We start from the raw sequence: 17304 nt of genomic DNA, 5'->3' as shown, positions 1-17304 counted from the left end.
AGGAATAAGTGCAATACTGCATATCTGAAACCTGCTGTTATATCTCTTTGCACTTAATGAAATATGTGTTGATCGATTCATTCTCCTGGGTAGTGCTGAGAAAGTAAAAATCATGGCTGTTAAAAATTCTGTTTATGGTTTTGTCTAATTTATTTTTCAGTTAAGATATAGGCTACTCTTCCCAACTCAGCCTTGGAGAGCGTCATCAACTGCCTCACGTGTGGTGACCTTCACTGTCGTATGCCAGTGACTCATCTGGAGTAATCTCAACAGCCAGTTACCAACACTTGCTCTTGATTGATAAACAGAGAATGGGGCTTTGGATCTTAGCAATTCTCACAATTCTCGTGTATTCCACAGCAGCAAAGTTTAGTAAGTATTGCCTTTTAACTATAATTTACATTTTTATAAATTAAATAATTAAATAATTAAATAATTTCAAGAACATTCACCTTGTTTTAAGCAGCGTGCTTCCAATTGTTCCAGTTGAATTGTAAACTGAAAAATATATTGTTTTTGTATGATCATTATTCATTACAAATTTCTCAGAAGAAATTCTTTGTAATGAATGTATCATCAGTTTGGCTTCACATATTCAGATGCAGCAGAATGTAACATGGTGCCTGCACATGGGAAGTGTTGTAGATGTTTATTGACTGACACAAAGTTTGTTTAGATAGGTATGACTGCTTTTCCACCGGAGAACTGTGAGGGGTTTAGCTCCAAATTAACTCATTAGCATTTCATAAGAGATCTTAATCAGTTACTTATTCTTTCCCAAAGTATCACAGTATATGACTGGCTTCTAAATTTAATCCTGGAAGCAAATATTGAGAGGCTAGGAATTACGATCTTCTCATTTGATCATTTCAGGATCGTCTTTATATCTTTTATTTGCAGGTAAACAATCGTGGGGCCTGGAAAATGAGGCTTTAATTGTGAGATGTCCTAGAAAAGGAAAACCTAGTTACATCGTGGATTGGTATTACTCACAAACAAACAAAAGTATTCCCACCCAGGAAAGAAATCGTGTGTTTGCCTCAGGCCAACTTCTTAAGTTTCTACCAGCTGAAGTTGCTGATTCCGGTATTTATACCTGCATTGTCAGAAGGTATTATGCGGAGAGCTCCCATCTTCTTTCACCCTGCTCCCCTTTCTTGAATGGTTGATTGCCTGAGGTGCCCTTGCTTTCATTCCTTCCCTAGTCTTTTCTGGAACAGTTAAATTTATAAAGTGATTTGAATAAAAGTGATTTGGGTAAACTTCTAGGAATACTATCAGGTTGAGGTCTAGCTCATTTTGAGCTATTTGGATTTACAGTTGCAGGGATTAATTTGTAGCTAACTGAGAGAAAAACCTAGCTTTCCTAGTGACCAAGATAACTGAGAGCAATTGCTTACATTTGGCTGGAATTAAGAACAAACTAGAGCAGAAAATAGTAATCTGGATGTTTTCCATCTCAGGGGGCCTCTAGTAGGTGAAAAGGGGCAATGACCAATGCTTTGAACCTCCAAGTTAAGCCACAGAAGGCTGATGAGATTGTGTGCCTAAAAATTACTCTTGTTCACAAATTGTTAAATGTTTCGATTTTGTGATTGTATTTGGCACACACAAAATGTCAAATGAACGACATCAAAAGGCAGGATGTATTAGTTAAGGGCCTAGGTCTGAGGCCAGACAACTGTCAAATTCATGCTCTGCCACTAGTTAACTGTGCGATGTCAGCAAGTTACTTCTCCGCCCTTTAGTTTCCTTCTCTGTAAAATGCATATAATGTAATAATAGAATTCATCTCAAAGCATTGCTGTGAAAATAAACTAAGGTAATGGGGAAAAGTGCTCAACATTGTTACTGGTACATAATAAACTCTCAATAAATAGTGGTTATCTTTATTACACTGGGATTATAGCGTTACAGCAGATGTAGTATATGAATAAATGGCAAAGAAGTCATTGTTAGGGCTACTATGGGGGCTATGTTTTTAGCTCAAATGTAACAAAAAAGTAGTTAAACTCTAGATTTTCATGTTTATTTTTAAATAAGAAAATACCCATTATGTATATTGATGGTTTTTAAGAAGAAAAGCAGTATTAAGTAAAGGCTAAATTTAGGTTAAGTTATTTCACAATGCTAAGTGACTCTTAATTTTCGGATTTATTTTAATAGTCCCACATTCAATAGGACTGGATATGCGAATGTCACCATATATAAAAAACAACCAGATTGCAACGTTCCAGATTATTTGATGTATTCAACCGTATCTGGATCAGAAAAAAATTCCAAAATTTACTGTCCTACAATTGACCTCTACAATTGGACAGCACCTCTTGAGTGGTTTAAGGTAAGAGGAAATTTGGAAGGAAATAGATGAAAATTACACAATTAAAATAGACACAAGTGGCCAGGCACAGTGGCTCACGCCTCCAATCCCAGCACTTGGGGAGGCCAAGGCAGGCAGATCACTTGAGGCCAGGAGTTCGAGACCAGCCTGGCCAACATGAAGAAACTCCATCTCTACTAAAAATATAAAAATTAGCTGGGCATGGTGGCACACACCTGTAATCCCAGCTGCTTGGGAGGCTGAGGTACGAAAATCACTTGAACCCAGAGGGCACAGGTTACAGTGAGCCCAGATTGCACCACTCACTCCAGCCTGGGCAACAAAGATTCTGTCAATAAATAAATAAACAAAAGTGAAGAATTACTGAAAAGGAAATGAAATTTCTCATTTCAGAATTGTCAGGCTCTTCAAGGATCAAGGTACAAGGCGCACAAGTCATTTTTGGTCATTGATAATGTGGTGACTGATGATGCAGGTGATTATACCTGTAAATTTATACACAATGAAAATGGAGCCAATTATAGTGTGACGGCGACCAGGTCCTTCACGGTCAAGGGTGAGCTACCAACATTAATGAGGTAGAATACTACTGGAAAGAAGTCAAAGTGGGAACAGTTGTGCCCTTCTGGTTGGGTTTCTTGTGCTTCACCCTCCTCCCCCTACTTCCTCCTGCTCCATCTTATCTTATACATTCTGAACTATGACGCAAAGAGATTTTCTGAACGCACTATCAAGATTTAAGAAATTTCAGGGGGAATTACATTACTAATTCAAAGCCACATCTATTCTTGATTCTTTTTTTGTGACTTAATTTTTCAAAGATAAAGCAGTCTGAATTCTAACTTAACTTACTTTTTTTGAATGGCAATACAAAATTTGCCATTCAAATTTTGGAGAGCAAAACCAACTTTTTTTTTTTTTCCTAGTTTGGTTTCAGAGTTTCTGCAAATTAAAAAGAGAAGAATTTACTCTTTAGTAATACTCACTGGATTCAAAGTTTAATGAGAGGCTTTATGATGCGATACTATGGTGTACATAAATGTTATTGCGTGGATTTTAATCCATGTTTGCAAAATACTTTCAATATCATCAGTGGCCTTGAGTAGTTCACTTCATTCTAAAAATGTGTTTTCTAAGTTGTCTTAAATTTTATAAAAGCCTATTTAAGGGAAAGACTTCACGATCATAGCTTATCAATCTGTAAATAACTGGGGTCTCCTTAGCACAAGTTGATCTATACACGTTGATGAAATAGCCCCTTAACGTATGACAGTTTTTTTAGGGCAAAGCAATATTGGAGACAATTTTTTGGAGTTTTCCAATACTTCACTGCACCGCTGCCAAATAAGCATCACCAGACCACATTCCTATTAGCGTCTCTTTCTGTTTAATATCAACCCTTACAGTGGTCCTTAATCACGCTGTCCTTAAATAAATGAGCATGAAGGAATGGAGGATTGCAGCAGCGCTCCACAAGCACTGCCAGTCTTTCAGCCCCGGTGGTCCCAGGAGTCAGAATTCCATACGGGGAAGAGTTCCCTGAGGATGGGCCACCCTAGTGGAGAACTGCGAGCAAATCTGTGGACTCATCCATTTATTGTTTTCAGAGGTCTTTTGAAATCTTCCCTGTAGTCTTATTCTGTAGAAGTGTAGTTTTCTAACAATTACTAGGTCATGTAATTAGTTTTATGGGTTGGACCTGCATTTGTTTTAGTGATGTCAAAGAGAATACAGATATTACAAAGCATCATAGGTAATAAAAGAAAGCTTTATTTAAATGCTTTTCTGTGTCGTGTGTGTGTGTGTGTGTGTGTGTGTGTGTGTGTCATTATGGGTTATTGTCAGAAGAATTTGAAAAACATTGCTATGAAATAGAATAGAAACATGAAGATACAAACTTATATTGAGTAGCATTCAATGCTCCCCTAATATTTATATTTCTTTTTGTCTTTAAGATGAGCAAGGCTTCTCTCTGTTTCCTGTAATCAGAGCCCCTGCACACAATGAAACAAAGGAAGTGGAAATTGGTAAGAAAATTTATCAGAATGCTGTAAATATTGCCTGGAAAATCCTTCCATATGACCCCTGTTCTGAATTCCCTTAGCAGAGGTCAGGCAATTAGCATAGGGAACCTTGAGGGGTAAGTGAGGTGACATCCCTGGAAGCACCTGCTCCAAGCATTTGCTAATATTGGGAACCAGGACACAGCAATTGCTGTGTTTACATTTGTTTATTGCATGTTGTAATTCATGGTGCTTTCATGTATGCGTCTAATTTCATCTTCATCTCTATCCCAGAGCTTGGGATGGAAACCTGCAGAGTGTCCATTCTGGGCAATGGTAGCCAGGTCTGGTAAAACACATTTATATTCAAAGGTAGCTTATGGAGAGATGAAGAGAGTACTGTAGAAAGACGTGGAAGGGAGCAGTTGGAAAGAAACTCTTCTAATTTCTAGTAAAGGGCAATCCTTTTACTAGAAATCCTTTATAAAGTGGGGTTGGTGAAGCCAGAATCATTGGCCTTGTTAGTTTCCCATGCAGGTGGGTGAATGGGAAACCCAGCTGGGTGAATGAAAGTAATGGGAGCAGGGAGGAGGTAAGAGAGGACATAGAAAGAGGAAGGTGCTAGAGATGAGGGAGGGAGGTCGTGGGGGGGTGCATACTAAGTGTTCAGTAAGTTTTTTTTTTTACATTAAATGGGATAAAATGCTAGTCACAGAAGTTAATTTTATTGGTGAATGTCCTTACTCCCCTCTAGGAGAAAACACAAACCTAACTTGCTCTGCTTGTTTTGGAAAAGGCGCTCAGTTCTTGGCTGCCGTCCAGTGGCAGCTTAATGGAAACAAAATTACAGACTTCGGGGAACCAAGAATTCAACAAGAGGAAGGGCAAAATCAAAGGTATTTTTATATGGAAGGGAACCATCCTCTTCCCCTTGCACATCCTTTGCACGTGCAAAGTAGGCATTACAAGTAACAGGTTGCTTTCTTAGTTTCAGCGATGGGCTGGCTTGTATAAACATGGTTTTAAGAATAGCTGACGTAAAGGAAGAGGATTTATTGCTGCGGTATGACTGTCTGGCCCTGAATTTGCGTGGCTTGAGAAGGCACACCATAAGACTGAGTAGGAAAAATCCAAGTAAGGAGTGTTTCTGAGACTTTGGTCACCTGAACTTTCTGTAGCAAGGGTAAGCGGAATGGAGTGTGGTTCCGAGAGATCCATCAAGACAATGGGAATGGCTTGTGCCATAAAATGTACTTCTCTTCTTTGGGATGCTGTTTGCTATCTGGTCTTTGTAGACTGTTCCCATTTGCTAGGAGCTTCTCTGCTGCTTAAGTTCCTCCTCCTTCCCCACTGCCTCCTATGGTTGGTTTCTCTACAACACTCAGCTGCTTCTTTGGTCATCCTTGTTTTCTAACTTTATGAACTCCCGCTGTCTCACTGTATGTGAAAGAAAATGCACCAACAACAGTAAACTGAACGTGTTCTTTTGTGCTCTTTTATAACTTGTGTTACCTGTTGTAAACGTGGTTCCTTCTATACCTTTTTCTGGTCATAATGAACACTCATTTTGTTAGTGAGGGTGGTAAAGTGAACAAAAAGGGGAAGTATCTAACTACTGCCATTTCAGTGAGAAAATCCTAGGTGCTACTTTATAGTAAGACACTTGTTAGGCCATTCTTGCACTGGTATAAAGAAATACCTGAGACTGGGTGATTTATATGAAAAGAGGTTTAATTGGCTCACGGTTCTGCAGGCTGTGCGGGAAGCATGGCGGCATCTGCTTCTGGGGACACCTCAGGAGCTTTACTCATGACAGAAGGCAAAACAAAGGCAGGCACTTCAAACGGTGAAAGCAGGCGCGCGCGAGAGAGAGGTGACGCACTTAAACAGCCAGATCTCATAAGAAGTCACTCACTATTGCAAGGACAGCACCAAGGGGATGGTGCTAAACCATTCATGATGAGCTTACCCCCATGGTCCAATCACCTCCCATCAGGCTCCACCTTGAATACTGGGGATTACCATTCAGCATGAGATTTGGGCAGGAACACAGACCCAAACCATATCACACACATTATGACTGTTAAACTTTATAAAGTATTTAAGGGTACATGGAACACATGGGAAGTCTGGTAGCTCAGCCCATTTCTTTATTGCCTCTGTTATTCACCGTGCAATTCAGGTACCACCTATTCCGGGGAACTTTTCTTGGCCCTCGGTTTGCGGTATACATGCTTTCTAAGTACTCTTGTAGCATCCTGTTTGTATCGTAGCACTGGTCACATTGCCTTGCCAAAATCTGTTTGACAGTCTGCTCAACATGACTGCAAGCTCCATGAGGGGAGGAACATCATCTCAACCATCTTTGGGTCCTTAGTGCAATACCTGGCAGCTAGCCAGTGCTCAGTTAAATATTTTTTGACCGAATAAACGAATGCACAACCAAGTTATTGATACCAAATGTTTTTTGTGTACATTTCTACTTCTCTAGCTATAAGGCTTAATTATACAACAAAATACTATTTTTATATTTATGCTTGGTAAATTCAATAACTTTCTCCATCATTTGGAAAGTGAAATTGTTTATTGCTTCCCTATAGCTTTTTTCTGAATCTAGCAGGATTTTAATGATATCATCATAATTTGACACAATAAAAGGACAACATGAAACTGATGAGTCTTTATTGGGTTAATTTCAGATGCTATATAATCTTTTAAAATGTAACATTCTTTTTTATATATAAATAATTGGTGGCTTCACAAATAGCCAAAGCAGGGTGGAGAGAGTGATCCCTCCTGGGTGCACACAAGAAGGGGATATGTTGCCTACAGAGTTTTCAAAACAGTAATAAAGCTGTCTACAAGTCATTGTGCTTCTTATCATCACCATGCCCAGATAATGCGAAACATCAGAGATGAAGTTCTTCCCCCACAGAGGTGGACTGATCTTTCTCCCCACTCGCTTGGTGTGTCTCCGTTGTGTCCAAGACAATGCAATGTTGTCTTGGAAAATAGCTTTCCAAGCATTTCACTCCTGAGCCCTCGTCAGTTTCCTCACTTGTTCTTCGCATATCCAGGCAAAGGCATCCTGTTCGCTATATGAAGCATTGTATCCCGTATAAAAGGAAGGAGAGAGAAAAATATATTTTTTTACACTCATCACTCCTCAGGGGCTGTACAACCATGTAGAAATTGTTTAACGTACTTGTCAAATAGCCAAAGAAAGTGTTAAATCCTGAGTTCCCACCCATATGTGCAGTGTGGTCCAGATTCATCCAGATACACACAGAGAGGCACAACAGGAGGAGAAAGGATTGGGGTGTGGGGACAGTAGGCCCCCAATATGGTATAATCGTGGCAGGTCTCTGCCTGAAGTGGTATGTGGAGTTTTTCTTGTTTTAATTTTGACTTTAACCCCCGATTTGTAAGTTTTTCATAAAATAAACAGAATCACAACTCATGCAGATGGCTGTAAGTGCCATAGTGTTCTGTGGGTCTCTGGTGTCTGCCAGTGATAAATGTGGCACCTCAGGAAGGCTGTGGACCCCGTCAAGGTGCTATGTGACGGCCATGCTTGGGGTGGTGGTGGGCCCAGTGGACCCTGCAGCCATCCATCCAGCCTGCCCACCCACGCTGCCTTTGTGTCCTCCTGCTTTGCTACATTATCATTGATCAATGTCCCTGCTTACCGATGTGTTGGAATTGTTTTCGTGTTACAGGTGTTCAGTGATTTTGCTCCTTCTAGCTTATTTGTATTTCGCCTGCTTTTCTTTAAGTCAACATGGTTACAGTCTGTTTCAGCACCTGTATAAATTAAACACAAATTATTACTACTGCTGTTGAGTTGTCATGATGAATTCTTTTTTATTTCTGAAATTTAAGAGAGCAAAAACTTAAAAGGCCTGTGCCCCCATTTTATTAACTATTACTAAATACTTATTTGATGCTCATAATAATAATAGTACACATTTATTCATTATTTCCTATGTACCAGGACTCATCTACTTATTTTACATTTAACTTTCTCATTTATTTTCTCAATACTTCAAAGTAAAAGGCAAAGAAAGTTGAATAACTTGCCAGATACCACAGTTATGGAGCAAGGATTCAAACACAGCCAGCATTTTGCTATTTATATGTGTATACAGAAAGTAATGTTTAGTCATCACATACCTGAATTACTTACACTTTTATAAAATGATTCACACTTACAAAGACTCCCTTTGAGGTCTTGGATCAACATCTTTCTTTTGCTTGGAAGCGTCCAGCCACTGGCATGGTTACTCCCCAGCATTCCCCACAGGAAGTACACATTCCTCTGTGCATCCAGCTGGGGTTTTTAGACAGAGTGACCTGGAAAGGAATCCTGATGAAACAATTTACTTAACAGAGTTTTCATTATTTAACCTGATGACAGTAAGCTCTTTGTCAATTTTCACGTTTTTCCCCCAACTTTGAGTCATATCACCTTGATAATTCTTGATTTCATACTGCTGGTCACTGAGAGAGCTGATAAACTATTAGAGGTTGTGGAGGAATTTGTGAATATGGTCCAGTGCTTTTTCTACCTCAGAACTGGGAGCCCATGCATGGAGACTTAAGATGGAAATGAACCGTATCAGCAAATCTCATTTGAGATTCTTCTCACATTCGTCAGTGCATATGCGTGTTGCATCTGCATTTTGTGAAGCAAGGAGTACTAGGATAAAGTTCAGTGTTGGCTGAGTAATGTTCACCATGAGAGAAGTATGGGCTATGAGTAGGACCTAGAACTTAGTAATTTGACTTTTGAGTTCTTTATCAAAGATGCTTTAGCCACTTAGGTGACTCTTGCTTCTTCTTCTATCTCCCACACCACCAAGCCCTTAGAGGTAACAAATCTCTCAGACCTGTCGATGCCTTCTCCTTAATGCCTTGACAGCACCTTGTCTATTCCTTTCTCATTATTGCGTGAGTTACAACCCTCTGCATCTTACATCCCAAGTACCACACTCCATTCTTTTCTGAGTGCCCATAGTTTCTTTCCACAGAAACAAACTTTCTACTACCATCAGATTAATCTCATGGGAAAACCACTGAAGGCTCCAATGCTCCTGTGACCTTCAGAATAAGGCAGTCTGCCTTAGTTGGGGTTTCAAGTCTGGACAGAACCTGGCCCTGACCAACCTTCCTAATCATATCTTCCACCAATTCCCCAGACTAGGTTATTCCAATTCCTCAGAAAACACACTTCCTCTCTGCACTTAGCTTATGGTATTCTCACTGCCCAGGTGGACATTTCCTTTTTTGCATCTCCCTGAATTCTACTCATCTTTCAGAGGCGTCCCCCTCCTCCAGGAAGGCTCCCTTTCCCAGTCCTGCATGAAGCAAGTTCTCCTTCTCAAATCCTCTGCCAGCAAAAATCATGCTTTTGCCTCCCATCTTAGTTAAGTTGACGAGTGTCTCTGTGCCTCTTTTGCCGTTGAGAATTCCCTGTAATGCTTAGCCTGATATGTGGTAGAGGCTCAATAGATGTGAATGTCCTGGTACTTAAAGCAGCCATGAAAATTCTCAGTGGGTATATCTTACATGAAATTCTTATACTCCCAAGGGAAGCCAGCATCCATGTATCTGTTTATTATATCTTGTTTCAGTAGTAATAATAATCATTTTTCTTTCTTTTGAATAGTTGATCATCAAAGCACCTACTGCATAATTGCAGTATGTAGTGTATTGTTAATGCTAATCAATGTCCTGGTTATCATCCTAAAAACGTTCTGGATTGAGGCTACTCTGCTCTGGAGGGACATAGCTAAACCTTACAAGACCAGGAATGGTAAGTGGCAAATACCAAGTTTTTCACCCAAAGAAAAAGTCACATAATAACTGTTGGTTACTTGTCTATTAATTTTTCAATAGCTAGGCTGCTAAACCCAGATTCCATTTTGCTTGCTAATCTGTTATCAGTGAGTTATGTTTTTGGATTTTCTTAGAGGCCATTTTCCATCCTGCTCTGTAACTCCTCATGGTCCTGAGATTCATCTCAACAGCTCACATTTCTTCCCCGATAGGATTGCTATTCCTACTCAGTTACCAATGACAGAATCTGCCCCAAGCCCAGAAAGGTGTAAGTTTCATAATGTATTGGTAAGAAATTATGAAGTTAAACACAGTAGCAAAATTGTTCCTGTTTTCCAGATGTGAGCAGGTTAGAAAGGTCCGTCAGAACGCATGTGTGTTCTACCTGAAACCCTGATCTGTAAAGTCTAACCTAGGCACACAAACATGCTCATGAAAGGAGTCAGTTCTGCCTGCTAGATGCAAACCTCATGCTTTTGTTTGGAGGCAGATACACGTTGCATTTTTCAAACAGTTGACTCAAGTAGGAGCTAACGGTTTGATTTGTGGAAAATTCAGACCCCTTAAAAAATTCTATGCCCTTGCTACTATTAACTTTAAATTTTTTCACTTCCCCAGGGGAGTATGTGGAAACCAAAGATGAAACCAAGGTCTATCCAGCGCAGAAGGTCCCCTTGTTCATAGATTATTAATCAACATTGATGAAATGGTTTTAACTGCACTGGACAGGCTCTTGTCCACTTTTTTGTTATTTAGTCTGTGACAGTAAAAAGGAGAAATACTTTGGGATGAAGACTGTTATTTCCTGATCATGTTTTGTGGCAGTGGTTTGTTCGTCAACATCTCTTGAGTCTAGAACATTTTGGAGGATGACATGCATTCACCAACAGCCATAAATCTTGGAGAGCAATGTCTTCGAAGAGTCCAGTGAGAATTTTTAGAATCAAGTAAGAAGTTGTACTTCTTGTTTTCATTTTCAGATGGAAAGCTCTATGATGCTTATGTTATCTACCCACGGAACTACACATCCAGCACAGATGGGGCCAGTCGTGTAGAGTACTTTGTCCACCAGATTCTGCCTGATGTTCTTGAAAATAAATGTGGCTATACCTTATGCATTTATGGGAGAGATATGCTACCTGGAGAAGGTAAAGCTATCGACATACATTAGGGACGGAAATTCATGCTTATTAGAGGCTGTGAACTAGGTGGCCTTATCCCTGCATTGGATAAGGAATTGCATTTACTACCTCAGACCTTAAGACCAAAACTTTAAGTATTTATCCAGGAGCAGACACTTATCCTTCACTCTTCCCTCTCCCATCATTGTCCCGGTGATGAGATCTTCACAGTAATGTCGGTGGTGTGAATTCAGAGTTAGAAGTCCTGTGCTTCAAGGACTTAGTAAACCATCATCCCTACTTTATTTCCTTGGTCCCCCACCAGGATAACTCTGCCACTTCTTAATTCTGTCCATAAGATTTGAAAGAGGACTTAAACATTGAAGAATTTTGTTCTGGTAGCCGTAGGCACTAGCTGAAATACCTTCAAAGGACTCAGAGAGTCTTCATGACTTTCTTTATGTTGGTGAAACATTTGCAAATTTATATTCTCACCAGAGCACATAGAATTGTAGCTTCTGTTCCTTAATATTCTTACCCAATTTTATATATTTTTGACAGTTTTATCACAACTCCTGTGATTTCAGTAGCTATTTTTCCCTTCCCTTCATACATTTATGTCCAGTACCTATGGACCCTCCTTGTGAACTTTTCTCTAATTTCTCACAGATCAGGAAGGGTTTGGAATATAAATGGGGCTCAGATATCAAGGGCCTAAGCCTAATAAAGTAAACATTCAGTTTTACATTTTAAACTCATCTTACTAAGAAGAGGAATTCACATGCCTATAGATGTAAAGGTATGAACAACAGGTGAATTTGGTTTACCCTGGAATATCTGGGAATGCTCATAGCCTCAATAATGGCTCAAGAGACTGGTGAAAGGTACAGTTCAGGAGAGTATAATGCACTTCTTCTCTCGAGGCTCTCTTCTTCTCCCATTTTCCCACTGGCCACCCAGGCAGATAGAAGTAACGAGTAATGCTCTCAAACACTCTTTTCGTATTACGTTTGAGAGTAATGCTCTCAAACACTCCTTTCGTACTCAAAGACCTGCAGGGACTCCTGGTGTTTGTGAGCTCAACAGTGTGCCACATCTGGTCACAAGCTCTTCACCTCTTCTTTCTCAGTCCATCCACCTAAGTTCTAGTTACACTTCTCCCCAGCTAAACCCAGATGCTAGCTCTCTCACACTCAAGCTTGTGCTGCCTTCAGTGTGTGACAACATACTAATCTGGAATGGTTTTCTACTTCCCTCCATCAGTGCATGTCCTCTGACCTTTCCTCAACCAAAATAAAATGAAACCCAATAAAACAACACCAAACTTCACTCTTTGCTTAGGAAAGTTCATGACTGACTAAGGTGCTATCTTTATTCTCATGAGACTTATTTTGCATTTGCCCCACCAAAATCCTCTCTGCATCACCACTCCATCCAGTGGCCCTGGGTGGCTGATCATCATGGAAGCCATTGCACCCTTGTCCTCTGCTCCAGGCTGGGTTTAGCCAATGGGAGGCACTGGCAGGAGGTCAGAGGGTGGTCATGTACCTGCCCCTCTAGGTGGGGCTTCCGCAGCAGCTGTGCTCCTGCCTCTGGGAGCACCTCTTCTCAGCTGGCCTGCCTCATGCATCTGCAATTCCTCAGACACCAGTCTGTCAGAATATCATGGGTTGTTTTATTCATGGTTGTGCTTTCTTCTGTTGCAGTGAGGACTGGGTATTTCGTGTTCTTTCTAAGTCTACCCAGAGTGAATTGGAATCACCATGGAGTCTATGCTGTATAAACACCAAAAGGGAAAGGGGATCTATTGTCCCTTAAGATTTTTCTAGTCTGGATCAAATTCATTTCTACAACAGAGATTAATGGGGGGTGAAGTGAAGTCAGGACTTACTTTCCTAGAGACTTGGGTCAATTTTGAGGGGCAGAGCTTCCTGAGTTTGTGCTTTTAAATATGTGAGTTAAATTTTTAAGCCATTTTAAAACATATAAGCAAATATTCTAAGAAGATAATATGTATCTAATGAATCAGAATTCTAAGTCTCTAATGCAACAGCAGACTAAATATCTTTACATTCCCATTTACCTAGAAGGACTCTGTTTTAGTTAAGACTAAGCTACCTGGGAAATAAAAAGAGGACATTGGGGCTGATATTCTCTCAAATGAAAGGAGCACAAAGAAAAAAATGGGTTCTCTATCCACGTATATTTCCACTTCTATGAATAAGTGACTTGATTGATGTCAGAGAATCTCACACCAGATTATAACAATAAGACTTTTACATGTTCAGGATGTTTATGTTTCAAGCATTAGACTGATAGGAAATCTTATCTATTTCTTGTATGACTAGATGTAGTCACTGCAGTGGAAACCAACATACGAAAGAGCAGGCGGCACATTTTCATCCTGACCCCTCAGATCACGCACAGCGAGGAGTTTGCCTATGAGCAGGAAGTTGCCCTGCATAGTGCCCTCATCCAGAACGACTCCAAGGTGATTCTTATTGAGATGGAGGCTCTGAGCGAGCTGGACATGCTGCAGGCTGAAGCGCTTCAGGACTCTCTCAGGCATCTCATGGAAGTGCAGGGCACCATCAAGTGGAGGGAGGACCACATTGCCAATAAACGGTCCCTGAATTCCAAATTCTGGAAGCACGTGAGGTACCAAATGCCTGTGCCAAGCAAAATGCCCAGAAAGGCCTCCAGTTTGACTTCCTTGGCAGCCCAGAAGCAATAGTGCCTGCTGTGATGTGCAAAGGCATGTGAGTTTGAAGCTCTCCTAACTTCTCCTAGCTGGCCCATGCCCCTGCACTGAAGTGTGAGGAGTAGGAATGTCAAAGGGATCCGGCCTCAGGTTTTATCTGGTAACTTTGCTTCCATTTCCCTGATTCTGGGTGGATGCAAAATGCCCAGAATTTTTTCTCCTCAATCCTCCCCCATTCTCCAGCCACCATTCCCTTCCCTTTTCCTTTTTGCTTGACTCTCTTCACTGTGGTGTGGGATGTTTTCACTACTCTCTTTTCCTCTCTCTCTGTCTTGCTTTGTTGCTCCTGATTCTTTGTCAATAATCTGAAGAGCAAACTAATCATTCGACAGTAGATTTTCACATCATCTTGAAGAACATTCTGATTCCTTCAGGCTGAATGTCAGTCATAAATCTTGTTCCCAACATGCCAGAATTTATTTTATTTATTTTTATATATATCTCAAAGGTGCATGCTACCTTTTTTGCTCCCGGCTAATTTTTGGGGTATTTCTTTTTTTTAATTTTTTTTTATTTTTAGTAGAGATGGAGCTTCAAAATGTTGGTCAGGCTGGTCCGAAACTCCTGACCTCAAGTGATCCACCCGCCTCAGCCTCCCAAAGTGCTGGGATTACAGGCATGAGCCACCGCACCCGCCTATTATATTTTATTTGAGTGGATACTCAGTCTCATCATCTCAATATTGTTAATTTTGTTGGAATACCTTATCCCCATTGCCATTATGATCAAACTTTTTTTCAATTCTAAAATTCCTTTCATATACTTTTATTCTATTTAGAAATATTTACTCCCTATAAAAGTGATAGAAGGATATTATGGACGAAAAGAAAATATAAAAGAAGAAAATAATAAGAATCACTCATAAGTCCATCATTTTAAGATTTAAATTTTCTTTTTTTAAAAAAAACTTTATGGCTGGTTGCGGTGGGTCATGCCTGTAATCCCAGCAGTTTGGGAGGCCAAGGCAGGCGAATCACCGGAGGTCAGGAGTTGAGACTAGCCTGGCCAATATGGTGAAACCCTGTCTCTACTAAAAAATACAAAAATCAGCCTGGTATGGTGGCACGTGCCTGCAATCCCAGCTACTCGGGAGGCCGAGGTAGGAGAATCAATTGAACCCAGGAAGCGGAGGTTGCAGTGAGCCGAGACCATGCCACTGCACTACAGCCTGGGCAACAGAGTGACAGCCCTCTCAAAAACAAACAAACAAACAAAAATTTGTTTTACACATATCATTTTTATAGCTGAGATGATACCATGTGGAGTTTTGCAAACATCATAATAAAAACGTGGCATGTCACTGAAACGTTTTAAAACATTTAAAAATATTCATAGTGTTGCATCTCCCAGTTGTACTACATGGATGCAACTTAAATATCTACCCTGGTAAATTCTGCAACAATCCTATTAAAATGTTTTTCAAATTTGAGACCATTTTGTTGTAACATTTCTATGAAGGTAGTAGGGCATTTTGAGAAAACCGTTTTGGCAAAATAGAGTTAATTTACAGTCAGGGCCACTTTACTCAGAGCACTGAAGGAAAGCACACACCGTTGGGGGTTCCAGGACTGGATCCAGAGCTACTGCAAGTGTCCCCTCAGATAGGAATCCTGTTGGTGCTTCAAATTTTGTAAGTGGATGGAGCGCTTATCTCAGTTGAACTGCTTAATAATGTATATGATTCTGTATTTCACTGGCAAAAGAAAACTGAACTCTGGACTGTTGACAGACATCATCATCTTGAACTCATTGTCATTCAATACCTTTCAGAATCCGTACTAAGAGAAATCATATCTCTAGAAGATTCCTTATGGTTACTCATTTGTCTAGGTACCTATACCTTTAATCTGTACCCCCAGATTGGGTTGCCAGATAAAATACAGGAAATGTGTATTAAAATATCAGGACACGCCAGTAATCCCAGCACTTTGGGAGGCCGAAGCGGGCAGATCACGAGGTCAGGAGATCGAGACCATCCTGGCTAACAGGGTGAAACCCCATCTCTGCTAAAAATACAAAAAAAAAATTAGCCGGGTGTGGTGGCGGGTGCCTTTAGTCCCAGCTACTCGGGAGGATGAGGCAGGAGAATGGCGTGAACCCGGGAGGCGGAGCTTGCAGTAAGCAGAGATTGTGCCATTGCCCTCCAGCCTGGGCGACAGAGCGAGACTCCGTCCAAAAAAAAAAACAACAAACAAACAAACAAATATCAGGACACCTGTTGAGGTTGAATTCAGACAATGAACTTTCATCTGAAGACCTCAAACTCAGTTTTGGCTGGGGATCTTGTAGTTTTATTTGCTAAATCTGGCTACCTTACTTCTGTAGATTACCATTTGGTTTTGTTGAATTACTAAAATATTGGTCAATGAAAAGGGTATTGTATGGCTAACTATCATAGTATTTGGAATCAACAAGCCATCCTCTGTAGGCCTAGCAGCTGTGTGATCTTCAGCAAAGTACTGAACTTCTCCAAAGCTTAGTTTCCGTAGGTAAAATAACTATGATAATATAAAACCCTTTGGATTTCTGTGCTAATCAAATGTTTAAAAAATCTGTAGGCCAGAGTAAGAATTCAATAAATGGCAATAGTTATTATCACAAAACTTTACTGTATTTCTTTTCATATTAATTCTATTCTCCGACTTCTCTCAATGAGGACCACTAAAGAATAGATTCTCCCCAGTCTCTCTCTCGGGAATGGATGTGTCTTTACTCTCGCATCCACCTAGAATGACAAGTGTGGTTTTGATTTATGGACCCAGGAAATTTTGGAATTGATTTGTTTTCCTCTTCACATTAGCTACTTGAAAACACAGAGTTAAATTTGAGATTTTTCTACAGCAGGCATATAGGACATCATTACACAGATTTTGTAACGATCTCTTTCTTGGCTCCCTAATACCTTTGTTTTTAGTTTGCCCCCATATTTCTTATTTTAAAATATGATTTAACCATCTATATTATAAGCTCCTTTGCAAGTATTCAACGTTTACATTTTCTGAATGTGTGCTGAGTGCCTCTCTGGGAGGGATGAGAAGGAAGGTGTGATGGGAGCCATGTATATAGCCCAGGAAGGCACACTCCTTGCTAACCCTGATGGGGTGTAGAGGAATTGTGAAAATGCGCAGGGAAGAGAGAAGCACTCCAGAGGCCTCAGATAGGGCTGGCCTGGGGAAAACTCTGAAGTTGCTGAGTTCTTTTCTCCACTGTCCTTTTCCTAAACTTACACACCACTTCCCA

General features: G+C 40.4%; 2 protein-coding genes across 3 annotated transcripts in view; both read left to right on the top strand.

Moving 5' to 3' along the window:
* The window catches only part of IL1RL1 (interleukin 1 receptor-like 1), a 35193-nt gene extending 21041 nt beyond the window's left edge, over positions 1-14152 (top strand). The window contains exons 2-11 of one of the 2 annotated variants that reach the window (XM_011969575.1): positions 161-372; positions 901-1111; positions 2167-2341; positions 2735-2897; positions 4297-4368; positions 5099-5240; positions 5333-5478; positions 10013-10159; positions 11163-11330; positions 13652-14152. In XM_011969575.1, the coding sequence (XP_011824965.1) occupies positions 312-372; positions 901-1111; positions 2167-2341; positions 2735-2897; positions 4297-4368; positions 5099-5240; positions 5333-5478; positions 10013-10159; positions 11163-11330; positions 13652-14037 (1671 nt within the window). In that variant the 5' untranslated portion in view covers positions 161-311 and the 3' untranslated portion in view covers positions 14038-14152. Of the gene's footprint in view, positions 1-160; positions 373-900; positions 1112-2166; positions 2342-2734; positions 2898-4296; positions 4369-5098; positions 5241-5332; positions 8183-10012; positions 10160-11162; positions 11331-13651 lie in introns of those variants that run through there. The other variant, XM_011969576.1, reaches the window with a different exon arrangement.
* Positions 13886-17304, top strand: part of IL18R1 (interleukin 18 receptor 1) — a 49987-nt gene continuing 46568 nt past the window's right edge. The window contains exon 1 of the mRNA XM_011969577.1: positions 13886-14164. The gene's annotated coding sequence lies outside the window, so the exon portion shown is untranslated. The remainder of the gene's footprint in view (positions 14165-17304) is intronic.

The sequence above is a fragment of the Mandrillus leucophaeus genome, unplaced genomic scaffold (assembly GCF_000951045.1).
Source record: "Mandrillus leucophaeus isolate KB7577 unplaced genomic scaffold, Mleu.le_1.0 Scaffold9, whole genome shotgun sequence".
Lineage (NCBI taxonomy): Eukaryota > Metazoa > Chordata > Mammalia > Primates > Cercopithecidae > Mandrillus > Mandrillus leucophaeus.
This window is presented reverse-complemented; position numbering and strand designations above follow the sequence as displayed.